The following is a 25,810-nucleotide window of genomic DNA, read 5'->3' as shown; positions in this document are numbered from 1 at the left end:
CCGGAGGAAAGTAAGTACTGGCAATCTAAGACCAGGATATCAGTTCAGGAAAAATAAACTTAGGATGAATACTGTCATTATTAACAGCTGCAAATGCAAGGCTGAAGGCTTGACGTGCAATATGCCACCCATTTAGCCCTCAGAGCTTTAAAAGGTGAGCAATTACTACATCTGTCTGGCAGAAGAGGAGACTGAGGCTTGGAGAGCTTCACCAAGCTATCTGCAAGCTCATGTTCCTATCCAGGCTGCTTCAGGGATGCTCCTATTACACAGCAGGGACCTGGCGAGGACAATCCTTTTGGAATGGGAACTTCATGGACTGTTCTGCTGATTTGGGGTGGAAACCCCTGGGCACTGCCAAGGGTATTTCTTTTTTTCTTCTTCTTTTTCTTTTCTTTTTGGATCTGTATATTATTTTTAAAGATGTTAATTGTTATGGGTGGGATTTGAGGAATAAGGCTTTCTCCTCCCCGCCCCTTTACCCAGTGGAAAACCCACAGAACATTCTTTCTTTCGAGTCCAGACTTATCCCTACCCGGCAGGGGAGATACCATGATCATGAAAGTCCAGACTTAGGCCGTCCAAATGAACTGGTGCACGTGCTGCAGGCGGGAAGGGTCAGCGCCGCGGCGCTTCTAAGCCTGGGACCGGCCTCTCCGAAATGCAGAAGTCAAATTAGGTCAGGCGCCCACGGGGCGGGGCCAGCCGATCGCGGGGCGGAGCCACTCCGGCCCCGCCCCCAGGACACCGGGAAGTGACGTGGAGAGACAAAGGCGGCACGCGCCGTGAGGTGTCGTGTCTGGCGGTGGTCTGGCCAAGGTGGTGGTGGGCTCCTGGGGTCTGCGCTGTCGCCGCCCTCTCTTTCTCTTCCCCGTCCTCTTCTTCCCGGTCCCGGGAGTCCCCTACCCGGGGTGAGTAGCACGAGACCGAGTGGGGGCGGCGGCCGTGGGGAGAGGGGAGGCCCCGACCCCCAACTGCCCTAGGCGCCCTGAGGCCCCGGCTCGTGACGTGACCCAGCGCGAGATGGCCCGGGCCCCACGTGCGCGCTCCGGGAAGGTTTGCGGGCCAGGCCCGGGCCTCGGGTGGGGGTAGAGGAGGAAGGCTGGGGCACCCGAAGCCTGGGCCGGGCACTCCCCCATGCCGGTCCCTGGGCCGCAGCAAGTCCCTTTGCTTCTCCGAGCCTCAGTTTCCCCCATGAGAAACGAGGATAAGGAGAGCACCCACTCAGAGGTTGGGTGCTATTATTCATAAAATGCTCAGTAAAGAGCCCGGCGCAGGGCAGTGCCAGTTGCCGAGGGGCTGCTATCCTATTTCACCTTGGAACCAGCCCCATATATGGCCTGACACAGGTGCCACTCAAAAGACAATTCGCCTCCCAAAGACCTTGGAGCCAAGGTCAGCCTGTTTGCCGAGAGGATGTCATATCGGAAGGCAGGGTTTGCAGCCCATCAACCGTGATCTCTCTGGACCCTAGTTTCTCCAGCTGCATAATGACGGTAGAATGAAACAGCTGGTGTCAGAGATCCTGGTACCACTGGGGAGAGGCAGTGTTGCAGATGGTCTGAATGTATCCAGTCATTGCGGTGTGTGAGCTGGGACGAGCCCCCAGGAGGACTAGGACCTCGACTGGGCTAAGATCTTTGGGTTCCCTCCTTGTTCTGTTCCTGGTTTCCTGTGTGTCACACCACTCCTTGAGTGGAGTGTTTTTTCTGTCTGTTAAACTGGGGGCTGTGGGAGAGGTGGAGGTACATGTGGAATGCTTTGGTGGAGACCAAAAGCCATAGAGGCACAAAGACAGCATCTCCAAAATCTTGGCGTCTTTCTGTGCTTGCAGGGACGGGAGCCCTTCCCCTCCCCTGCAGACTCAGCTGTTTGAGGCTGCGGGATGGACCGACCCCCCCAGCATAACAGTAGAAGTCCCTTCGGTGTGTCCAGTACCCTACAGTGCAGAGGGCACTTCAGTGCATTCTTCTCTCTGATCTTCACACTTGGCAGGGAAAATTAATGAGAATCTCGTTTGACAGTAATTTCTAAACTGGAGAGAAGATGCATCCAGCCCTGTATGGCTCACTGTATGCTTTTACATCCACATTTAATCATCCCAGCCTTCCCATAAAGTCAGCATTGCTCCCATTTCATACAAGAAGAAACTTCTATAACTGAGGTCGGATGTCTCATCTGAGCTTCCCCAGCTGGTGAGAAGCAGGGCCAGGACGCAGACCTGGTTCATCTGACTTCCCTCAGAGCCTTTGTTTATTTTTCACATTTCTCCCTAATTTTTATTTTCTTCTTCCCTCTAACCATCCCTTTCCTTTTCATAGAGCATCTTGCCATTCTTGTATGTCCACCTGCAGACACACAGACCCGAGGAGAGCAGGCCCCATTCAGCAGGCTGCGAGTGGGAGGAGGTAACTTCAGGCAGGCTCTGGCCTCCTGTTGCTTTCAGACTTTTCCTTAGAGGCTGAGATGACTCAGAGGCCCTGACAGTGACATGAAACACCATTCTCTTTCATGGACCCGGGGAAAGGAGAGGAAGTGGAGGTGGCCAGGTGACCGTGAAGGGTGGGCACGCACGTTCTACCTGCCGAGGAGCGGAAGTCCACTATGAGCAGAGGGTTTCTCCCCCCCTCTGAGCTAGCCTAGGGCACGCACAGCCAGCTTGTGCCCCGGCCCCTTCTCTGTCCCTGCGTCCCTGCCACAGGCATAGTTCCTCACTGTGATCTGAGCAGAGTGCAGAGGACTTCCCGCTGTTTGACTGATGATCCCGCCAGTCCATTCTGGGGACCTCCTGCCCACACTGGGAGGCCCCAGGAATCACATTTCTAATGAATCAGTGCTTAGAACAAATGTCAAAGTTATACTTGCCATTTCCTGGCCTAGATGTGCCTCCCCTGGCTTGTTCCTAGAATCTGCCTGTAAGTGGAATTCTTGTAAATTAGATTATTCAGGGGACCTTGACATTTAAAGGAATCATGTTATAAGGCTTTTGGTAAAGCAAAAAAATCATATTGTCGGTAATGGCTTTCAGTGTTATAGTTTTGAATGGTTGGATTTTTATCTGTGGGATTGTCTTAAAAGTGGAAACTGGCTGTAGCCACACAAAGCTCATTCTTTGATTCATTCAACAACCAATTAGCAAACACCCAGTCTGTATGGAGTGCTGGACTAATGGTGTTCCAAGTAATGACCCTGCCCCAGGAAACTTACATCCGGGGAGGTAGGCGAGGAGGCAGAGAGAGTAGGGCCGCGCAAGGGTTTGAACCCAGGTTTATTCTGTTCATTTAATGGGAGCTGAATGTTTTCTTGAATGCCTGTGTGCCACGTGGGATACAGAGGAATCCAATGATGCATGCAGCTCAGTGTCACCTCCCGGCTGCTGCGCGTCCGCTGTTCGAAAGCACTCGTCCTTCCTTGAGTTGCCAGGGCACTTCTTGGCTCAGTGCGAGTCCTCTAGTTTCTCCCCGTGTTTTAGTTGGTTTCATTTTTGCCCTGTCTCCTACTGGACTGCAAGCCCTCTGGGGGCGGGGCTTGATGTTGCCAAGCCTCACAGCAACCGGAACAGCGCCTCCTTGGGATGAACGTTTATTGACGCGACGGTGGGTCAGGGCAGGGTGAGATCAGTCCTAATGTCCCTCCCCCGCATGACGTGTCCCTGCTGGCTGAGCGTGGAGCCGGCCCACGGTCCCGCTGCACCTGAACTGCGTGGTGGGCCTGAGCTCTTGGCGGGGGTCCTGCTGTTGCTTTGTGGTCCCTCTCCCTCTGTCTGGCCCCCCTCCCCCCTCACTCCACTCAGGGTCTGTTTTCGCCCTTGCCCCCCTAGTGCACACAGCTGCCCATACAGTCCTCAGAAACACACATCTTAGGTCGCTCCCTGCTCCACCCAGAGTAGTTGAAGCTCATTGCTCTTTAGGGTGAAATGCTGCTGCTGCCTGTGCCCCCAGGACCGTGGGTTTCCGGGGCAAGGGCTGTGCACTCCCTCTTTTCTTCCTGGAGCAGTCTCCTCGCCTTGTTTGCTGAGCGAACTCTTTCTCTTCCCTTGTTTCAGCTGATGTCCCTTCCCGGGTGCCTTCCCTGACCCCAGCGGAGCTAGGTCCCTAGGGTGTGCTCTTCCAGTGTGCTGGCTTCACAGCCCTGGCAGTTGTGACTGTGTCACAGCACGGTGCCTGGCCGAGGCCTGGCTCCTTATTGAAGGGCTGGACCCCACAGCGAGCTTGCTTCTGTGCTGCTGAGTGAGAGGCCTGAGCCGTCCGCCCCAGATCAGCCCTAACGTCCCCTGTGGCAGGCTCGGGCTTCTTGCTTCACTGTCTCTTAAGTGCAGATCGGATTCCCTGTCCCCTTAGGTCAGAAGCCATTGAGCCAGGTGTCGTGTAGAGTAAAAAGCACTAGGAGCCAGGACTCTGGGTCTCCTTTGAGATAACTCAAATGCAAGAGACAGAAGGCACCGTCCTCCAAGGGGCAGCAGCAGGCCTGGGGACACTGGCATTGCCCTGCATCAGGCAGGACTGTGCTCAGCGGTGTGAAACTAGGGCCCTCAACCTGGCTGATCCACTCCTTTTTTTTTATTCAGGAAGAGCCTCTGCTGAGTCTGTCTGAGCAGAGACGTGGCTGGGGACAGCATGACGAGCGAGGTGATAGAGGACGAGAAACAATTCTATTCGAAGGCCAAGACGTATTGGAAAGAAGTGCCCCCGACAGTGGACGGCATGCTCGGGGGGTACGGCCACATCTCCAGCATCGACATCAACAGCTCCCGGAAGTTCCTGCAGAGGTTTCTGAGGGTAGGCAAGGCTGGCGCCCCCCAGGAGAGGCGGTGTCAGCGCCACCTCTTGGTGTGTCGCCCGACGGTCTGCGGGTGTTGGTGTCTGCCCCCCCCCCAGGCCTCGAGGGTGGGGCTGCCTGTGGACTGAGCCTCAGGTTCCCAGACCGGAGCTGGCCACGATGCTGGGGGTTCCCTGGTGCCAGAATTGAGTAGTCTCCCTTTCAATTGTTCAGTTTTTCCAGGGACGAAACCTTGCTTTCTGGCCACGTTTGTGGACATTGGGCCGTGGGCGTGGGCTGTTCTGCTGGAGGCAGGCTCCTCGTTCCTCATCCCACTGCTTCCCCCCAGCCTGTCCCGGGCTGGCATCGCCATGGCTGCGGCCTCCCTGGTCCCGCCCCCCTCTCCTCTCTCCCTCCGTGTGCACCGGAGGCTGCCCCGGCCTCCCTGGTCCTGCCCCCTCTCCTCTCTCCCTCCGTGTGCACCGGAGGCTGCCCCGGCCTCCCTGGTCCTGCCCCCTCTCCTCTCTCCCTCCGTGTGCACCGGAGGCTGCCCCGGCCTCCCTGGTCCTGCCCCGTCTCCTCTCTCCCTCCGTGTGCACCGGAGGCTGCCCCTTGCCCGCCGTCCGCCCCTTCTCCTCTCTCCCTCCGTGTGCACCGGAGGCTGCCCCGGCCTCCCTGGTCCCGCCCCCTCTCCTCTCTCCCTCCGTGTGCACCGGAGGCTGCCCCGGCCTCCCTGGTCCCGCCCCCCTCTCCTCTCTCCCTCCGTGTGCACCGGAGGCTGCCCCGGCCTCCCTGGTCCCGCCCCCTCTCCTCTCTCCCTCCGTGTGCACCGGAGGCTGCCCCGGCCTCCCTGGTCCCGCCCCTCTCCTCTCTCCCTCCGTGTGCACCGGAGGCTGCCCCAGCCTCCCTGGTCCTCTCCCTCCGTGTGCACCGGAGGCTGCCCCGGCCTCCCTGGTCCTCTCCCTCCGTGTGCACCGGAGGCTGCCCCGGCCTCCCTGGTCCTCTCCCTCCGTGTGCACCGGAGGCTGCCCCGGCCTCCCTGGTCCTGCCCCCTCTCCTCTCTCCCTCCGTGTGCACCGGAGGCTGCCCCAGCCTCCCTGGTCCTCTCCCTCAGTGTGCACCGGAGGCTGCCCCGGCCTCCCTGGTCCCGCCCCCTCTCCTCTCTCCCTCCGTGTGCACCGGAGGCTGCCCCGGCCTCCCTGGTCCCGCCCCTCTCCTCTCTCCCTCCGTGTGCACCGGAGGCTGCCCCGGCCTCCCTGGTCCCGCCCCCTCTCCTCTCTTCCTCAGTGTGTACCGGAGGCAGCCCCTTGCCCGCCGTCCGCCCCCTTCTCCTCTCTCCCTCCGTGTGCACCGGAGGCTGCCCCTTGCCCGCCATCCGTCCCTTCTCCTCTCTCCCTCAGTGTGCACCGGAGGCTGCCCCTTGCCCGCCGTCCACCCCCTTCTCCTCTCTCCCTCCGTGTGCACCGGAGGCTGCCCCTTGCCCGCCATCCGTCCCTTCTCCTCTCTCCCTCAGTGTGCACCGGAGGCTGCCCCTTGCCCGCCGTCCATCTATCTGGTGTTTCTTTTCCACCTACTTGCCACCTTCCCAAGTTTGTTAAAACCCATGTTCACTGATTGCCTGCTTCTGTTCTTTTGCTGATTTTATTCTCCATGCTGTCATTTTCGTGGGGCCTCAGGAGTGAGAGGTGAATGCACTGGTTCAAGTTAGCACCTTTCAGTGGAAGTTGGCTTTCATTTTAGAAATCTGTGACCCCCAGAAAAATTAAGTCATACTCACAGCCACCGATGTCCCCACTGGTGCCAGCTACAGCCCGTGCCCAGTTTAGATTCGAGTAATCCCAGGGGCATGGCAGTGGCGGGGCCGCTCTGGCTTTCTGCCCCTTCCTAACAGCGTCTCCGCCTTCCCCGCACTTTAGGAAGGCCCGAACAGGACAGGAACCTCCTGTGCCCTGGACTGCGGCGCTGGCATCGGCAGGATCACCAAGAGGCTGCTCCTGCCACTCTTCCGAGTAGTGGACATGGTGGACGTGACGGAGGACTTTCTGGCTAAAGCAAAGACCTACCTGGGTGAGGAAGGCAAGAGGGTGAGGAACTACTTCTGCTGTGGTCTGCAGGACTTCAGCCCAGAGCCCAGCTCCTACGATGTCATCTGGATCCAGTGGGTGATAGGTGAGCATCCTGCCTCCTGTCTCCTCGGCCCCACATGCCTCCCGCTTTGGAGACCGAGCCCCCCGAGGCCCCCGAGCCGACGCTCCTGCGGCAGGCGGGCAGTGCAGGGCCCTCCGGGCCTCCCGGGCTCCCAGGACCGTGGGGCACACGACCTGAAAGGTACACCTCCTTCAGGTTTTAACTCAGTACCTGCTGCCACCCACTGAGGGGGCAGGTTTTTGTGAAAAGATCTAAATGACCAGTAACTAACAAAGAACATGGGTAGTTGTTGTAAAAGGGTCTTTTTAATGAGGAAAAAGTGAAGCTGTGGCCGTCCCCGCTGTTGGCAGTGAGGAACCCGGCTTTGCTATCCCGACCTGCACCTCAGCCTGATGGCACACCCAGGGTGCTCTTCCCGGGCTGCTCACCTGCTGGGGACATGCTGGGTCTGGCACCTATTTTGTGGTCCCAAAGTCTGTCCGGGGCGTTAAGGCAGGGAAAGAACCTTTTGGCCCACGTGGAATCCCCGTTGCACACTTCACGACCGCCCTTGGGTATCACGACCGCCCTTGGGTAGACCACTTCTGAGCCCGCTTCCTCTTACACAAAACGGGGCTAGTAAACCCCTCCAGCCTGCCGAGAAAGCCAGTGAGGCCGTGTGTGTTACAATAAAGGAAGTGCTCAGTTAAGCCAGTAAGGGGCGGCCACCAAGAACACCCGGTGGAGGGCACGTGCCCGCACTGACCCCAGCACCCCCTCTGCCCTCCGCAGGCCACCTGACCGACCAGCACCTGGCCGAGTTCCTGCGGCGCTGCAAGCGGGGCCTGCGCCCCAACGGCATCATCGTCATCAAAGACAACATGGCCCAGGAGGGCGTGATCCTGGACGACGTGGACAGCAGCGTGTGTCGGGCCCTCGAGGTGGTCCACAGAATCGTCCGCAGGGCGGGCCTCAGCCTCCTGGCCCAGGAGCGGCAGGAGAACCTCCCCGATGAGATCTACCACGTGTATAGCTTAGCCCTGAGATGAGCAGGGGCTGGCAGGAGGACCGGTGCAGGGGGGACCTGGCGGCTGGTGCCAGCCAGAGGTTCCACATCAGTGGTTCGCAAGTGTTGAGTGAGGCTACTAAATATACCTGCCTGTCGTCCACTCACTATATAGGCTCTTTGTACAAATAATAGGGCCCCACAGGGAGGAATACAGCTGAATGGGTAGCAAGGCAGGGACTGGGCAGGGCAGGCCTCAGGGAGCACGGTGACCCATCAGAGGCAGAGTCCCTGGGCTCCCAGCACCAGCACCAGGCCTGCCACCCACCGGCTGGCTGCCTTAAGGGGAGGAGAACCCCCTTGACTTGGTTGAGGACACTACCTCGGGGGACAGGAGCAGGCTGCTGGGACCTGCGGCGCTGCTGCGGGGGGAAATTCACGTGCCAAGTCCTCTTTGGTGATGTGGCCTTGCGTCCTTAATGTGATCATCACAACAGCCCACAGTAAGGGGAGAGGCCTGTAGCCTCATCTCGGCTAGGCCTTGTGGCTCCTCCTTGGCAAATGTTTTCCGTCAGAAATAAAAGGGCGCGTCCCTGTGCTGTGAAGGCCCTGTCCGTCTGGAGTGGTGCTTTTCTCTGTGGGACAAGTGTCGGCTACCTGCTCGCGCGGCCCGCCCCTTCCTGGCCACTGTGGGGTCCTTCCTACTGAACTGGGAGGCGGGCAGAAATGTTATACAAGGACCTTTAAGGCCAAGAGAAATCAGTTTAATTTGGTAATATAAATATGTCATTTAGCTGCCTTAGATTATTTCTCAGGCATTTATACAATTCACAGTGACCAATGTGACAAACGGCTTTGTGGGGGCTCAGCATCGGGCAGGACAGGTGGCTTTCAGTCCTGGTAGCTTTCTCCATCAGCTGAGACATTCTGGAAAGGGCTGTCCCTGGTCATGCATGATTGCTTTTTAGCAAAAGCCATGGTCCCCAAGACCCCAGGTGTGGCACAAACAGACCGGCCACCAGAGCACAGCCCTGTGCCTTGGGGGGTGGGGCCCCAAGTGGCCTGGCCGCAGAACTGAGGTGCTAGCAGGAGGCAGCTCAGCTTTCTCCCGGGCCCACCAAAAGCACTTGTAGGGTACAGGGCCTGGCCTAGCTTGCACCCCAAAGCCCCACCTAGCCCCTGCCGGCTGCGGCTCTCAGCAGGGCCTCGGCTTGGAGCTGCCCTGCTTCTGGAAATGGCCACCACTCCCTCCTAACTTGTCCCAAACCTGAACCCCGTCACTGTTTCCAATGTGGGTTGAGAACTTAGGGGTATAGCCAAAGGGGTGGGGGGCAGTCTCCCTGGAAGACACAGGGCCTCTCCCCACTGGAGAGGGCACAGCTGCGGGCCGCCCCAAGGCTGCCAGATACCCCCCCCCCCAGGTGGTGGAGGGGCCGGACCTGGTCCCCTCAGATGTCCTCTTCCACGGGGCCGCTGTGCTCACTCAGCAGGTACCACTTCAGCCGGTCGGGCAGGGGCAGGGCTCTGACCTTCGCGTCCACGGGCCACGGCTGAAGGTAGAGGCGGATGCACACCCGACACAGGTGCTTGAGGGGAGGGGGGTAGCTCTCCAGCTGCCTCAGGGAGCCGTGAAGGGCCTGGATCTTCCCCGCCAGGCTGCCCACAGGGTGGATGTCGAAGTTCTCGGGGAGCTGGAGTCTTTGCGAATTAGTCACCATGAGATCCAGCACGGTCTCGGCTTTGCGCAGCAGGTCCGCGTGGCTCTCGTCCTCGGCGCAGCCCGGGTGGGAGCAGAGCCTGTCGAAGACGATGTGGAAGCCGGACCAGCAGGACGCGCCGTGCAGCGAGCAGTTGTAGGCGGCTCCGGACTCCAGCAGGAAGCGCAGGAGAGGGAAGTGCACTTTAAAGCTCTTGAGGCAGATGTGTGTGAGGGACTCGTGGGCTGGGCACTCGCTGGGGTCAGCCCCGTGAGCCAGCAGCAGCTGCGTGACTTGGAAGCAGAAGCGGTTGATCATCTGAGCTTCCTCTTTGTCCCCTCCCACCGTCTCACCGAGCAAGAAGATGATGCAGGTGAACACGGTGTCCCCGTCTTTGGTGGTCGCCTTGACGTCGGCCCCTGGAAGAGCCACCAGGGAGAACGCTCAGGGTTCAGGGGGCAGGGAGAGCCCGCGGAAGGACAAGGCTCGGGGACAGCCGGCGGACGGGCCTCACCTCCTTCCAGCAGGAGCCGGATGTTCTCGGTGTTGTGGATCTGCACCCCGTCGCTGCTGGCCAGGGCGTGCAGCAGAGCCGTCTTCCCTACGGAGGGGCGACAGTGAGGAGCGAGACAGACCCGCGTGCCGAGGACAGGGCGACCAGAGGCGGAGCGACAGACAGACGCTCAGATGAGAAAGTGAACTTTGGAAAGGACGGCCTTCTCGGCGTGGGCTGAGGGTGACTGCTTTCTAGCCATCCTCTTCCCACTCACACGAAACAGAGCAGAAGGGTCAGGAGGTAGGATTTCTCTGGACCCCGAGGTGCTACCCTAGACCTGGCTGGGTCTCTCCTGACAGGAAGACATAGTTCTCTTGAAGGTGAGCGCATACATCCCCCACGGCCTCCTACACACAGCCCTCCGGGGCTGGTGTGGGGCTAATGACTGCACTCTCTCTAAAGCCTCTGCAACTCGGCCAAATGCACCTGTGCACACCGGGCCACGCTGTGCCAGCGGGTGGGGGTGCCATCCGATCTGCCCACCTGTCGTCCCGGGGCCCCCCAGGTCCCCTCACAAGGCGCCTGGGCCCAGGCCTTTCCCACAGGTGGCACCCACCATGCTTGTCGGCTGCATTGACGTCGGCTCCAAGGTCCAGGAGGCGCCGCAGGCAGGGCAGGCGCTCTGGCTCCTCGCTGGCCAGGTCCAGGGGGCTGCTCTCGTGGATCTGGGCCAAGAAAGCACAGCCAGGTTGGCCGGGGAGGCTGCTCCCGGCCCCCTGCTGAGCCCCTCTTCAGAGCGGGCCGGACCTGGCTCTTACCCGGTCCCTCCGGTTGATGTCGGCCCCGTGGCGCACCAGCAGCTCCACCATGTCGGGCTGGTTTCGCAGGACAGCAATGTGCAAGGCCGTGTAGTAGGTGACTGGGTCTGAGGGCACAGACGCAGCGCACGTCAGTCCTGCCTACGGCTCATTCCTGCAGGATCTCTGCCTGGCAGCCCAGGCCTGGCACTGCCCCCGAGGAGGCCCAGGCTCCTGTCACCCGGGGGCTCAGAACACAGTGTCCTCATCAGATGTTACAGCACAGGCTCTAGAGCCAGACCTAGGTACGGGTCCTGGGGCCGTTCTAGTGGGCACGGTCTTTAGTCTGTGCGGGCTTCAGTTTCCTCTTCTGTAAAATGGGACCATAAAACAGGCATCTCCTCCTGGGCTATTAGGAGGACGTGCAGAGTGACAGCTTTTTAAGCGTGGCGAAATGAGCCATGTTCTCTAAGCTGGGTCTCCGAGCGACTGACTTCACAACAGGCACCACCTCAGCTCCTGGACCCTCCAGGGGCCCAAAACCCTGAGCCTGTCCTCATGCAGGTAGAGGGGACACACCTGGCCACATCTTGTGTCAGGACCAAGACCACCATTTGGTCCTAAGTTGACACTGCTGGGCTCCTGGCTGACCTGCCCTCCCTGGGGGAAGCCAGAGAGGACAGGAAATGCCCCCCCACACACACACACCTACAGTAAAAGCTAGAGGCCGACAGTCCTGCTGTGACACGCCCAGGCTGGCTGGCTCGTTTCCCCTCTTCCTTCCGCATGAACAAAAGTGCGAGATGGCTCGGAATAAGCGGCAGGAACCTACCTGCCGAGGCCGGGCACAGTGCCAGCAGCTGCACTGCTCACCTTAATGGAATTAGCTGGGAGCTGGGAAGGTTCGCTAAGTCAGTCACATGGTAGAAGCAGCAACTAACTTGCTCTTGGGCCAGAGGCAATAAGGGTCATGTGAAGCCCAGGCACACGTGTGCGCATGCATGTGTGGGGATGGGGGTCCACCCAGTGTGGGTTTCCTCAGTCATCGCCCATGGAATAAATGGGGGAAATGACTTCTAAGAGAACAGTCAGGCAGTGCCCAGAGGCCTGGCGCCCTCTCTGGGCGGGGCTGCACTGAAGCATGCCACCCATCTGCCCCAGCCTCCCCCCCCGGGGGGCGCCCTCTGACCTTCAAAACTGAGGTTGGCCCCGTTCTGCAGGAGAACATCAGCTGCCCGGGTCAGCCCCAGCTCGGCCATCTTCAGCAGGGCATTGCTCACGCCTTCCTGGTAAAACGGAGAGTGGGCCTTTCTCTCCAGAAGCTCGGTGAGAACAAGGAGGCGGCTCTCCTCGTCAGGGACATAACTGGGCCTGGGGCAGGAGAGAGGCGGACCAGTTGAGGGCGAGAACAGCTCCAGGACCAGCTGGCCTGGGCACCTACGGGTGTGTGGCCTTTGGTCTCCTGCTGCCATCACCCACCCCCCTTGCCCCCAGGCAGGGCCCTGACTCTGTGGGCAGAGCCTCTTTGGAAGAGATCTGTGGTAGAGAGGGGGCCAAGCTGGGTCTCTAAACTGGAGCTGTTCCTCGGGTTTGCTGAGAAAGGACTAGGAATGTTGCCGCCTCCTCCCAAGTTGCAGAGAATCTGGTCCCTGGCTTGGGTACAAAGCCTCACATACCTGGGCCGTTGGGACTGAGGGGAACCCCTTTGGTCAGGAGCAAGAGCCAGATACTGACACCCTTCCTCAGACACTGACTGTTCCTGAGCTGCAGAGGACACCCCCTGGCTGCCAGAGCAGCCCAGGCAACCCCCTCAGCCGGGGCGTGGGCAGCCCTCCTTCCCCGCGCACGCTCACTGGGACGACTGGTGGAGCTCCGGGTCTTCCAAAGGCCGGGTGGACACAAGGCTCTTCCCATCCCAGCCCTGACCCTGCTACCTCCCCCAGCCGCCGTGGACAGCCCATGAACTTGTACACAGTGCCACCCATTTCCTCCTCTTGGTGCGATTTTCCTTCCTCACGGGTGCTCCCCACTCCCCCTTAATCTCACTCATCTGCACCCCTTCAATTGTGGGGACCAAGGTTTGATCCTTACTGCTTGGGCAGGATTCCAGCTACCCCCCCCCCCCGCCCTACTGAGTGCCCAGTGCCCTGTGGATGCAAAGCCGACGTTCTGGGACTATAAAAGGCGATGCAGCCTCCCTCTGCTGCCCCACCTCCATCCACCCCCAGAACAGCCTTATGGTTAAGGAAACACCTTGCACTGCATTTTCAGAACAAGCCCAAAGTGGACAGAACGGCACTGCAGAAAGCCTGCGTTTCCACCACTGTCCCTGGAGAAGGGCACAACCATCACTGTGTCTGAAATTCCAACTGATGCCCTCCCTCCCTCACTCACTCACTCACCCGATCCCCCTCTCCTCTGGAATTCTAGATACTTGGCATGACTGTCAGTCTCCCCTCTGGTGCGCAAGCGCCACGAACGCTGGGGGTTTTGCTTAGCTCACCGACATGCCCCCTGAAGGATTCACTTTCTGACACCTTCCCCACGGGTTCACGGAGAGACCCACTCCTCTCTGTATAAAATGCTGTAAGTCAGCTATAGAAAGTTTATTTTCGCACTGCTCTGAGGTAAGAATGGTGGCCTCCAGAGATACTACCCTGCTCCTTTGCCACTCCAGGTGGAAGGCACCCGGCAGGGCACAGGGTGGGCGCTAAGGCAGAAAGCCCGCGGACAGCGCCCTCCAGCGGTCCCCGTACCGGCCTGGAGCGCCCTGCACCCAGCGCAGAGCAGGGTGTGGGCCCGCGCGTGGGAGCTGGCACTCTGAGCCGCGCGTCTCCGACCTCAGCCTCGGTCTCTAATCTGCAAGATGGGCACATACCCGGCCCCGCCCCGCTTGTAGTGACAAATAAAATGAAGCAGAGCCAGGTCGGAGCGGCCCCGGCCGGTGGGAAGGGAGAGTTACCCATCCAGGGGCTCCTGTCGCTCGGGGTCTTGGATCCCCAGGGCGCCCAGAATCGCATCCACCAGCGGCTGGTACTCGAAGATAATTCTCCGGAAGCCGTGCAGGAACGGCATGGCGGCGGGACGGCCACACCTTCCGCCGAGGCAGGGACGCCGACTGAGCGCGACCAGCGACCCGGGGCCTGGTCTGGCTTGAGCGGATCCAGCCCCCGCGCCCGCCGGGTCGGCCGCCGCAGTCGCTGCTTCGCGCCGGAAGTGACTCTCGCACTGACCTCCGGCGTCAGACCCGGAAACGAGCGGTGGCGGCAGCGCCCCCTATGGGCTGGGAGAGCTGCAGCGCGTCCTCAAGCGCGAGAGGGAGGTGTCCGGCAGACACCGCGGTGGAGTTAAAGGGCGCAGACCCACCGCCAAGCCTGATCCCAGCTAGAGGCGCAAGGGTCCCTTCCCGCCCCGGCCCGGCCCAACCCTGCTCCACCCTGCGATCCTGCGCACAGCCGCTGGGCGCCGTCCGAGCTCCGCCCATTGCACGACCCAGCCCGTGCAGTGACTCGAGCCGCGGCGCCCCCTAGCCTAGGACTGCTTTTCTGAGGTTTAGGCATCTTCCTTTGAGCCACGTATTTGAGCCTCCCCAACCGCGAGCCCCACAGTGGGTCCCTGATGTCTTCAAGATTCTGGAAAGCGCCTATGAAGAGGTGTGCGATCCCAGCCTTGGCCTCACCGCCACCACCATGCGGGCTTGGGAGCCTCTTCCACCTGGCACCTGCCAGAGGCAAGAGTTGTCCAACGGAGGAAAATCAGTTTAGAGTCACACTTAAAGACAACCCGATGTGTATCTTATGATTAAACATTAAAAATGAGCAGAATAAACCTCCTCCAACAAGAGCAAAACAGAGTTCACAACAAAGGCCTATCCAAACCATGCCCAGCCCAGGACTGGGAGCTGAGTGGAGTCAAGTACCCAGCCAGGGCTGGAGAATTGCTCACTGTTGTTATTGCTAAGTTTACAAGGTTGTCGAGCAGATCAAATGACAACCCATTAAAACCCCCCATCGGGCACTCAGAACGCCTCAGTTTGCCTCCCCTTCCATGGCCTAGAAGAGCAAGAAGGAGAGGTGGGTTGAGCCACCGGGTTTCAGCCCCTTTTAGGGCAGGTCATCACGGAAGAACCACGGGGTCCCTGGTTCCCAGCACACTTCCGCCTTGGTTCTTGCTCCAGGAAAGAAGGATCTTCTCCTTGACTGAAATTGGGAAATTTCGCTCGCACGGAAATGGAGACTTGCAGCTTGTCTTGTAAAATCAGAAGATCGGGCACCTGGGCCTAAATTGTTATCAGGCAACAATGAGCATCTGGTTGGGGCACTTGCTCCACTGGGCCTCAGTGTCCCCAGGTGTGTTACCCTAGGCCAGGGGTCAGGAACCTTTTTGGCTGAGAGAGCAGTGAACGCCACATATTTTAAAATGTAATTCCGTGAGAGCCATACAAAATATGTTTAACACTAAATACAAGTAAATATGTGCATTTTATGTAAGACCAACACTTTTAAAGTACAATAAGTCTCTGAATTCTTTTTAATAACGTTGTTATGCTGTTGCTAACCAATGATAAATAAAGTACTTCTTACCATTAATGCGACTTCTGGTGCTGCATGGTTTTGCTGATGGCTTTGTAGTCTGGTTGATACGTGGTGAGGTTAAGCTTCATGCAGCCGTTGAGACTAAACGTGATAGTAGGTTGGTTCTTTACATGTGAGAAAGTCTGCTCACATGCATACGTAGAGCCAAACATTGTCAGTACAGCAATACTCACACGCTGCAGTGTGTGGCATGTGATGGAAAGCGTGTTCCAAGTTTTGACAATCAGCTGGTCTGCGGGTTGAAGTTTTTTCATTTCTCCCCACTTGTGTTTGCTCGCCAACTCTGCTTGCTGTCGTGCAAGTCTTTCCAAATCTTTAATCAGTGACTTGAACTTATTCATCCACATGTCTGAGGCCTTCAGGTCAGCAGCTTGTAGCTCAAAATCTCTGATGGAGACACCGGGGATGTAACTCAGGTTGGCACTGTCCACTGCACACTTGTGTGGATGGGTGATGAACTTAAAAAGACGAGTGCGCTCACAAAATTCTCCAAAGCGTGCTTTGAATGACTGCAGGAGATTAGATGTGAAGCCCGCTAGCTGCTGGAGATCAAGATGTTGAGCAGGGTCACTTGCTGTACATGCATCTTTAAACTCTCCCAGTTTTTCAAAGTGTAGTAAACGACCTGTTTCAATGTCGGCGATGAAGAGTTCCAGCTTGTTTTCAAATGCAAATACTGCTTGTTGAAAGGATAAGACTGTATTTCCAATGCCTTGCATTTTCACATTGAGCTGGTTCAGATGTTCAGTCATGTCCACGAGATAGTAGAACTTCAGGAGCCACTCAGTGTTAGCTAACTCAGGATGCTCAACATTTTTCATTTCAAGAAAAGTCCGGATTTCACTCAGACAAGCCGCGAAACGGCTGAGCACCTTCCCTCTTGACAACCAACGCATATCGCTGTGCAGAAGCAGACCAGGATAATTATTCCCAACTTCATCCAGCAGTGTTTTAAACTGGCGATCATTTAAAGCTCGGGCAACAATAAAGTTGCCCACCCGAATGACCAGCGACATCACCTCACCACGCTGCTCACCACACATCTGAGCACAAAGCGCCTCCTGATGTAGGGTGCAGTGAAAACTTAGGATGGGTCTCTTTTCATGTTCACGAAGAAGCGCTACGAATCCTCTGTTTTTCCCCACCATGCACGGAGCACCATCAGTACACACCAAAATAAGTTTATCCATTGCTAGATTTTTTTCTTTAGCGAACTCAGTGAAAGACTTGAATAAATCCTCCCCTCTTGTTGTCTCTCTCATAGGCAAAACAGCAAGACTTTCCTCACGTAATGTGTCACCGACAGCATACCTTGCAATCACGCTGAACTGGGATAAATGGCTTATGTCTGTTGACTCATCCAAAGCGAGAGAAAAAAAAGGTGCTGCATTTATGTTCTTCACTTGTGTTGCCTCAATTTGATTTGCCATCATGATGATACGATCGTGAACAGTTCTTGCCAACAGAGGCCTGTCTTTTATTCATTTGATTATCTTGTCTTTATCCGAAAAGTCATCAAAAAGTTCACTGGCAACATCAAGCATGAATGTTTTGGCATACTCCCCATCTGTGAATGGCTTTCCGTTTCTCACAATTGCTAAAGCACCAGCAAAGCTAGCCGAATTCCAGTTACTTTGTTGGGTCCAAACACGGAGTTGCTGCTGACTAGCTTGCACTCTGCACAGTAGCTCTTGCCATGCTTTCTTCCTGCTGTCCCCCGCTGGATATTTCGATGCAAATGTAGTATGGTGTGTGTCGAAGTGCCGCTTTATATTTGACCATTTCATCAATGCAATTTTATCATTGCATCTTAGACACACTGCAGAACCTGCTCTCTCCACAAAGGCGAATTCCTCTTGTCCATTCCTGCTGAAAAGTATAATACTCCTCATCTTTTTTTCTTTTAACCATCTTCTTCATCAAAAGAGTTTCTGCAATTAGCTAGCTAACTACTTGGTTAAAAGGAGGGAAGTTTACTTCTTGACCTCATAACGACCCATGTACATTATGCATTATCCAATAAAAATTTGGTGTTGTTCCGGAGGACAGCTGTGATTGGCTCCAGCCACCCGCAACCATGAACATGAGCGGTCGGGAATGAATGGATTATATAATACATGAGAATGTTTTATATTTTCAACGTTATTATTTTTTTTATTAAAGATTTGTCTGTGAGCCAGATGCAGCCATCAAAAGAGCCACATCTGGCTCGTGAGCCATAGGTTCCTGACCCCTGCCCTAGGCTCTGGTCGGCAAACTCATTAGTCAACAGAGCCAAATATCAACAGTACAACTATTTAACTTTCTTTTGAGAGCCAAATTTTTTTAACTTAAACTATATAGGTAGGTACATTCCTTATCAAGGTAGCGCCCGCATATGGTATTTTGTGGAAGAGCCGCACTAAGGGGCTCGCCAGCTGCAGTTTGCTGACCAGGGCCCTAAGGCGTTGGGAAACGTCTGCCCCAGTTGTTAGGGTCCACACCCCATCCTTCCATTGATCCCAAGGTTCTGAGTGGCACAGCCGCCCACAGGTGACCCAGGGGCTGCACAGCTCTTCTCTCATTTGATCCAGGGTCACTTGCTCCATAGCACAGGTGAGGGGACTGGAGTGCCTGGAGGACACACAGTGAGTAAGAGGGGAAGCCCATCTAGAACAGGGTCCAGGGTAGAGCTGGGAGGACAGTTGTCCGAGGCCCACTTCTTCCCTGGCTCCATTAGCTTTCCAAGACCATCAGAACAAAGTACTACAAACGAGGTGGCTCAGAGCAACAGAAATGCATCCTCTCCCAGCTCTGGGGCTGTAAGTCTGAAATCAAGGTGTTGGCAGGGCCGTGTTCCCTCCAAAGAGTCTAGAGAAGGTTCCTCTCTCACCCCTTCCAGCTCCTGGCAGCCCCAAGTGTTCCTTGGCTTGTGGCAGCATCATTCTAATCTCTGCCTACCTCTCTCTTCACGTGGTCTCCTTCCTTGTGTCTGTGTCTCTGTCCAAATCTTCTGCTCCTTTCTAAATGACACCAGTTGGCCTTGGCCAGTTGGCTCAGTGGTAGAATGTTGGCCTGATATGTGGAAGTCCCAGGTTTGATTCCTGGCCAGGGTACAGAGGAGAAGCACCCATCTGCTTCTCCACCCTCCACCCTCTCCTTTCTCTCTGTCTCTCTCTTCCCCTCCTGCAGCTAAGGATCCATTGAAGCAAAGTTGGCCAGGGCGCTGAGGATGGCTCCATGGCCTCTGCCTCAGGTGCTAGAACGGCTCCAGCCGCAACAGAGCAATGCCCCAGATGGACAGAGCATCGCCCCCTAGTGGGCATGCCGGGTGGATCCCAGTCGGGCACATGCAAGAGTCTGACTGCCTCCCCGCTTCTAACTTTGGAAAAATACAAAAACAAAACAACAACAGAAAACACAATAAATGACACCAGCCATTGGATTTGGGGCCCACCCTCATTCAGTATGACCTCTTCTTAACTCGGTTACAGGAGCAAAACCCCCTTTTCTAAATAAGGTCACAATCATAGGTCCCAGGGGCTAGAACTTGAACATATCTCTCTGGAGGACACAATTAAAGCCATTATAATGAATGGTGCTAGGCACGACCCTTGTGGTCTCTGGGCCTCAGTTTCCTCACCTGTAAGCTGAAGGCCTTCAGCTCTGGCAATCTTGGAGCCAATAAAAAGCTCTGAGAACCATAGCTGCCTTGTGACCAATATAGTAATAATATGAGTTCGCTTTTATTTACCTAGCCCTTTTGATGCCTTACCAGGCACTGTGCTAAATGCTTGACATACTGAAGCTCAATACACCCTATTAAGGAGGCGATGGTATCATGCCATTTTACAAACAAGGAAACTGAGGCTCACGGAGGTTTGGGTGCTGGTCCAACATTGCACAGCCAGGCCAGGCCTCTGGGAGCTGAGCATCGTGCAGCCCCTCCAGCTCTGGGCCCAAGAGTGTCCGGACACGCAGGAGGGAGGAGCTGACCCCTGTTCAGTCACAGCCCTTGGGCACCACACTTTGGAGCCAGGCCCTGCCGTCTGCCTGTCGCCCAGGCTCCTATCTTTAGAATGCTCTGTGCCCTCTGACCTCCCTCCTGTCAGCAAGGGCAACCTTGTTTCCTCCATCTGCCTCCCATTAAACCGCTGTCACTCAGGACCTCTGATTTCAGCTCTGAGCCTGCTCTGTTCTTTCTTTGCCACGGTCCCTCCCTGCCCTGCCAGCCTAGCCACTTCCTGCTGCCCGACTCCAGGGCTCCTCAGGGGCGGGGGTCCTGGGGCCAAGCACTGAGCGCTCAGACCCTGGCAGGGTGTCTCCCTGTTTCCTCTCTCCAGGGGGTTTGGAAGTCACTCTGAATATCCAATGTACAGAGGATGGTAACCTTCATATATAAAATACCATTAAAAACCAACAAGACGAAGGCAAAAACACTAAGATAAATGGGTAAGGGACATGCACAGGTGAGTCACAAGAATGAATAATTGTCAGCAAACATAAGGGGAGAAGTTTAGCCTCTCTAGCTATCCAACAGCAATAGTGACGATCGCTGACATACAGGACTTACCGCCTGCTAGACTGCCCCGCAGCAGCTCCACAAACAAGTTACAGAAGAGAAGGGACCACACGATCTCATTTAGGAAAAAATGTGGTGCATGTATGCACCTGTGTGTGTATGTGCTTGTGTGTGTATGCACCTGTGTGTGTATGTGTGTGTATGCATGTGTGTATGCGCCTGTGTGTATGAGCCTGTGTGTATGTGTATGTATGCACCTGTGTGTATGTGTATGTATGCACCTGTGTGTATGCGCCTGTGTGTATGCACCTGTGTGTATGTGTGTGTATGCACCTGTGTGTATGTGTATGTATGCACCTCTGTGTGTATGCACCTGTGTGTGTATGTGTGTGTATGCATGTGTGTATGCGCCTGTGTGTATGTGTATGTATGCACCTGTGTGTATGTGTATGTATGCACCTGTGTGTGTATGCGCCTGTGTGTATGCGCCTGTGTGTATGCACATGTGTGTATGCATGTGTGTATGCATGTGTGTATGCACCTGTGTGTGTGCGCCTGTGTGTATGCACATGTGTGTATGTGTGTATGCATGTGTGTATGCACCTGTGTGTATGTGCCTGTGTGTGTATGCACCTGTGTGTGTATGTGTGTGTATGCATGTGTGTATGCACCTGTGTGTGTATGTGTGTGTATGCATGTGTGTATGCACCTGTGTGTATGCACCTGTGTGTGTATGTGTGTATGTGTGTATGCACCTGTGTGTATGCGCCTGTGTGTATGCGCCTGTGTGTGTATGTGTGTGTATGCATGTGTGTATGCACCTGTGTGTATGCGCCTGTGTGTATGTGTGTATGCACCTGTGTGTATGTGACTATGAGTGTATGTGTGTATGTACCTGTGTGCGTATGCACATGTGTATGTGTGTGCGTGTATGCGCCTGCATATGTATGCACCTGTGCATGTATGCGCATGTGTGTATGTGCCTGTGTATGAGCGTGTGTGTATAAACCTGTGTGTATGCATCTGTGTATGCACCTGTGCATGTATGCACTTGTGTGTGTGCGTGTATGCGCCTGTGTGTGAATGTGTGTGCGTGTATGCGCCTGTGTGTGTATGTGTGTGCGTGTATGCGTCTGTGTGTATGCGTGTGCATGTATGTGTGTGCGTGTATGCGCCTGTGTGTGTATGCGCCTGTGTGTGTATGCACCTGTGTGTATGCACTTGTGCGTGTATGCATGTGTGCATGTATGTGCCTGTGTGTGTACATGCCTGTGGTGTATGTGGCCGGAAATACTTCTCTTTGATCCCATGCTGAGATGGTTGTTTCTGGGTGCTGGGATCGGGGATCTTTTATCTCCTTTGTGCTTCTGTGTATTTTCTACCCTTTTTACCAGTGAATGTATCTTCTTACGTGAGACTCAAAATGCTACCTCAGCAGAGGCTGGAGTCGGGTCCTGCACACTTCTATGGTATCTGGAGTTGAATGTGAGGCCACGAACACCTGGGCAAGGCCACAGTCTGTCCACAAAGCCCTTTCTCCTTCCAACTCCATCTAGTGACGTCCTTCTCAGCATACAGACCCCCCTCCCCTGGGTCCTCCCCCCCTCCTCCGGGGCGCCACAGGGCCCAGCCTGACTGTATGAGTGATAAACTGATGACAGCAGCCTTTGACGGGCTATGTTCTGTGTTCTACAAATGAGATGAGAAGCTCAACATGCGTGGTGTCATACACCCAGTAGTCCCATGTCACCGTCAGGGATACTGAGGTTCAGAGGGATAACTGACGAACTCAAGGCTAGGGCGCCAGTGAGGGGCCCACCAGGGTTCAGACCCGGAGCCTGGCCCCCAGCCTCCCTGTGGGGCCCCAGCCACCACCCTCCGAGCTCCCCCCCCACTCTCTTGTTCACACATACACACTCTCACACCATTTCACATGTGCACCTGTGCCCTCACACACTCATGCACACTCATGCACATGCATACATGCCCACAATAGACACACACTCTTTCTCACACACGTCCTTGCAAACATACACCCTCACACACTCATCTGTCCCACACTCCTACATACTTGTGACACCCATATTCACAACTGATAAGACATACACCCTCACACACTCATCTGTCCCACACTCCTACATACTTGTGACACCCACATTCACAACTGATAAGACATACACCCTCACACACTGTCACATTCTTACACTCACCAACATATTCACAGTCGTCTCTCACACACATTTTCTCAGACACACAATTATGCACACCTGTCCTTTCTCACCCCCCCCCTCTCTCTCTCACACACACACACACACACACACACATGTCCAAGGCGGGTGGCTCCTGGGAGGGTTGGTGTCCCTGGTCCCATCCCAGCACCTTCCCCTGCCCAGGAGGGCTGTCAGCAGCCACATCTGTCCTATACAAGAGTCCCGGGGTGGGGAAGACTGGATGGAAAGCCCCTTTTACTATCTCCTTTTATCATTTGGCGGCGTTTCCACAAGCGGGACAATTGGACAGTGCGGCGGTCGGCCACAGGAGTGTTGGCTTCCCCTCTCGGTGGTGGCCTGCTGCTTCCGCCCTGCCAGGGCCCAGGGCCACCGAGGCACAGAGACGCAGCGCTGGGCACGGTTCACAAGTGCGGTCACGGGCTTCCTCCTGTCGGCTTCTTCTGGGCCCAGTGTCCCTTTCTCTCCCCTGCCCTCACCCTGACCCCTCCCCGACCTCCTGCCCTCACGACCCCAGTGTGTCACTGGTCAGGAGACCCAGACTGCGTGGCCCTGTCGGCCACAGTCCCCACGCTGAAGGGCAGGGCCCCGATTCCTCACTGTGAGGGGCCCAGCCTTCTGGGGCTCGGTGGGGGCTGGGCCAGGGAAGGACTTTCTTGTCTCCTCTCTCGTTCCATTTGCTCTCCTAAGAAGCACTCGGGACCGTTTGGGGGATCCCGACACGTAAGGAAAACAAGCCCCAGGGACCTCTGTGCTCCCAGGGACCTGCCCACTCTTTCCCCTCCATCTGCCCCTCCAGAAAAACTGCCCCTGCTGACCAGAACCCCCTGCTCCGAGGGCAGCATTCTCCCCAACCCCCACTCCACACCTGGGCACTTCGGCTGCTCCCGGCGCCTGGCCCTGGTGTGGGGCCTGGGAGAGCCAGCTGTGACATGGGCGAGGCCCCGGTGAAGTCCCCAGCGGCTGCATCAGACGGGGCACAGAGGGACCTCCCTTTCTTACCATCTCTGTGCCCACATCGGAGGCTCCACTTGACCCCAGCCTCTTCCGGGAGAGGTGAGTCCTCAAGGCCCCCAGAAGCCCGGGAGAACAGGGTGAGAAGGTGCCAAGAGCCTGTCTTATCCAGCGTGGGCTAGAGTAACAAATGGTCACCATCTGGGCAGCTTAAGCAACAGGCATTTATTTCTCACTATTCTGGAGGCCAGAAAAGTCGAGGTCAAGGCAATACCAGGCGGGTTTCATTCCGAGTCTCCCTCTCCTCTTGGCTTACAGGCAGACTCCATCTCTCTGTGTGCTCACATGCCCTCTTCCTGCGCACGTGCTCAGAGACGATGTGCTCTGGAGACTCTTCCTCTTCTTAAGAGGGCACTAATCTGGCCCTGGATGGTTTGCTCAGTGGTAGAGCATCGGCCCGGTGTGTGGAAGTCTTAGGTTGGATTCCCACCCAGGGCACACAAGAGAAGCGCCCATCTGCTTCTCCACCCCTCCCTCTCTCCTTCCTCTCTGTCTCTCTCTTCCCCTCCCGCTGCCGAGGCTCCATTGGAGCAAAGTTGGCCCGGGGCCCTGAGGATGGCTCCATGGCCTCTGCCTCAGGCACTAGAATGGCTCCCACTACAACAGAGCAACGCCCCAGATGGGCAGAGCATCACCCCCTGGTGGGCATGCCGGGTGGATCCCGGTTAGGCACATGCAGGAGGGAGTCTGTCTCTCTGCCTCCCTGCTTCTAACTTCAGAAAAATACACACACAAAAAAAAGTGGGCACTAATCTCATCATGGGGCTCCCACCCACCCTCATGATGTCATCTAACATAATCACTTCCCAAAGACTCCATCTCCTAATACCATCACATTGGGAGACAGGGCTTTAACATGTGAACTCGGGGGGGGGGGGGAACACAAACATTCAGTCCACACAGAGCCCCTCAGACCCCTCACCCCAAGCTGGGAAGGAGGTGGGCCTGGTCTCTGGCCTGGTGCTCTCAGCCTCATGCACCATCCACACAAGAAGATGGTGGTTTTGAGGCGCCTTAGATTCCTTCCTGCCTGCCCCAGAAGTCAGGGGTCTACTGAGAGTGACCCTTAGCTTCCCGTGCGGGAACTATCTCCCAAATAATGTCCAAGCTCTCCCTGGCAGACCTCCTCCTCTGCAATTCTGGTCGGTCTACCTCCACCGCTCCCATCCACACAGCTCTGTGTGATCGTGGCCCAGGCCGCGCCTTCTCTGAGCCTTGTCTATCTGGTTGCCAAACGGGTGGGGGCCGGGGCGCGGGGGACGTGCCGAGGAGGTCTGAGCCTGCCTTATCTCTGGCTGCTCTGTGAGCCCGGAGTCCTGATCCCAGACACCCTCCCATCTAACCCCCGCTGGTCCCCAGTTGGCATGGGTCCCTGGCAGGCCAGCCCGGAGCCAGAGCTCAGGGGAGGGGGCCGCTGGGCCGTCTCCAGCAGCCACAGCGAGGCCCAGGCAGCTCTGCCAAGGGAGGGCTCAGGAGGACTCAGATCCCTTGTGGGAAGGAGGGAGGGCAGGCGGGTGCAGGGCAGGGTCCTTTGTGCTGCCCAGGAAGCCCCCCACTCCACCCCCACCGGGCCTGCTTGGCAAAGCTGACGGCAGGAAGAACCCCGTCGGCCATCCGTCAGGGAGACAGAGTGGGCCGTTCGAGGAGGGAGCCGGGAAATTTGATCATTAAGAAACCCTCCTGGCTGTCTGGGGGAATTTAATTAAATTGCTGGAGAGGGCTGTGAGAGAGGGCCACATCTGGAACCAATATGTGGGCTTTGATTTTTTTTTTCCTTCTCTCTCTCTCTCTCTCTCTCTCTCTCTCTCTCCTTCCCTCTTCTCATCTCACTGCTGTGAAGGGGAACACAGTAGACCTGGGAGTATTGGTTCCTCTGGGACAGAATTCCGGGCCGACAGAGACAGAGGGACAGCAAAGGCAGTGACACCCTGCTGGAGACAGACAGAGGAAGGAGAGCAGAGATGGAGGAACACTGAGACGCAGATGGTGGGGAGCCCAGAGAGAGCAGGGCGTGTGCCTGGGCTGTGCCCGGGGAACTGGCTATGGAGGCTTTAGCAGTAACAATAAGTAAAAGTCCACCTCACAGACCAAAAGAGTAAGTTTCAGAGGATTCCAGAAATTGACACACCTGGCCAAGAGTCCCACGGGGTGGTCAGCATTTATTAAGCCCCAGCTTGTCCTGGGGTGAATCCTCACAACACCCCTGAGGTACAGATATGTTATTTGCCCCATTTACGGATGAGAGGTGAAATGACTTGCCCAAGGTCACAGAGCCTTTAGGTGACAGTCCCAGGGTTCCATCCCAGGCCTGTCTAGATCCCATCTAGACGTGCTGCCTGGGTCACTGTCATTGCCATTACTTCACATGCTAACTTTTTACTTTGTGCTGTGTGTACCAGGCGCCAGGCTAGGCTCTTGGGGGCAGTGGTATGGAAAGCAGGTAGGAAGCTCCCAGCAGGTCCAAGAGGTGCCAAGTGCTAGCAAGAGCTGAACAAGCTGACCACGGCTGGGCCGTCAGCGGTGGTGCAGGCTGGTCCTACACCTGGGCAGCTGTTGGCTGAGAGAGGAGGTGGGGACAGCGGAGGTGAGGA

The 25,810-nt window shown here is 56.4% G+C and overlaps 2 protein-coding genes across 6 annotated transcripts; one reads left to right on the top strand and one right to left on the bottom strand.

Moving 5' to 3' along the window:
* The first annotated feature begins 764 nt into the window (after nucleotides 1-764).
* On the top strand, nucleotides 765-8,496 carry NTMT1 (N-terminal Xaa-Pro-Lys N-methyltransferase 1). Of its 4 annotated transcripts, none has more exons than XM_066366933.1 (5): nucleotides 765-911; nucleotides 2,355-2,408; nucleotides 4,568-4,778; nucleotides 6,675-6,927; nucleotides 7,678-8,496. In XM_066366933.1, the coding sequence occupies exons 3-5, from the start codon at nucleotides 4,617-4,619 to the stop codon at nucleotides 7,932-7,934; spliced, it is 672 nt and encodes a 223-aa protein (XP_066223030.1). In that variant the 5' UTR covers nucleotides 765-911; nucleotides 2,355-2,408; nucleotides 4,568-4,616; the 3' UTR covers nucleotides 7,935-8,496. The 4 variants fall into 4 exon arrangements, with proteins under 4 accessions (XP_066223030.1, XP_066223028.1, XP_066223031.1 ...); XM_066366931.1 differs by having other exon boundaries at nucleotides 2,322-2,408; XM_066366932.1 differs by lacking the exon at nucleotides 765-911 and adding an exon at nucleotides 2,035-2,195 and having other exon boundaries at nucleotides 2,322-2,408.
* A 502-nt stretch (nucleotides 8,497-8,998) lies between these two features.
* Nucleotides 8,999-14,117, bottom strand: ASB6 (ankyrin repeat and SOCS box containing 6). 2 transcript variants are annotated; one of them, XM_066366929.1, is made up of 6 exons: nucleotides 13,844-14,116; nucleotides 12,071-12,252; nucleotides 10,903-11,009; nucleotides 10,701-10,809; nucleotides 10,103-10,189; nucleotides 8,999-10,007 (listed from the first exon to the last, which is right to left on the bottom strand). In XM_066366929.1, exons 1-6 carry the CDS (start codon nucleotides 13,954-13,956, stop codon nucleotides 9,340-9,342), a joined length of 1,266 nt encoding a protein of 421 aa, XP_066223026.1. In that variant the 5' UTR covers nucleotides 13,957-14,116; the 3' UTR covers nucleotides 8,999-9,339. The 2 variants fall into 2 exon arrangements, with proteins under 2 accessions (XP_066223026.1, XP_066223027.1); XM_066366930.1 differs by lacking the exon at nucleotides 10,701-10,809 and having other exon boundaries at nucleotides 9,761-10,007; nucleotides 13,844-14,117.
* Between the last annotated feature and the right edge of the window lie 11,693 nt (nucleotides 14,118-25,810).

The sequence above is a fragment of the Saccopteryx leptura genome, chromosome 2 (assembly GCF_036850995.1).
Source record: "Saccopteryx leptura isolate mSacLep1 chromosome 2, mSacLep1_pri_phased_curated, whole genome shotgun sequence".
In the NCBI taxonomy this organism is placed as follows: Eukaryota; Metazoa; Chordata; class Mammalia; order Chiroptera; family Emballonuridae; genus Saccopteryx; species Saccopteryx leptura.
Note: the sequence above shows the minus strand (reverse complement) of the source record. Positions and strands in the feature narration are given on the sequence as shown.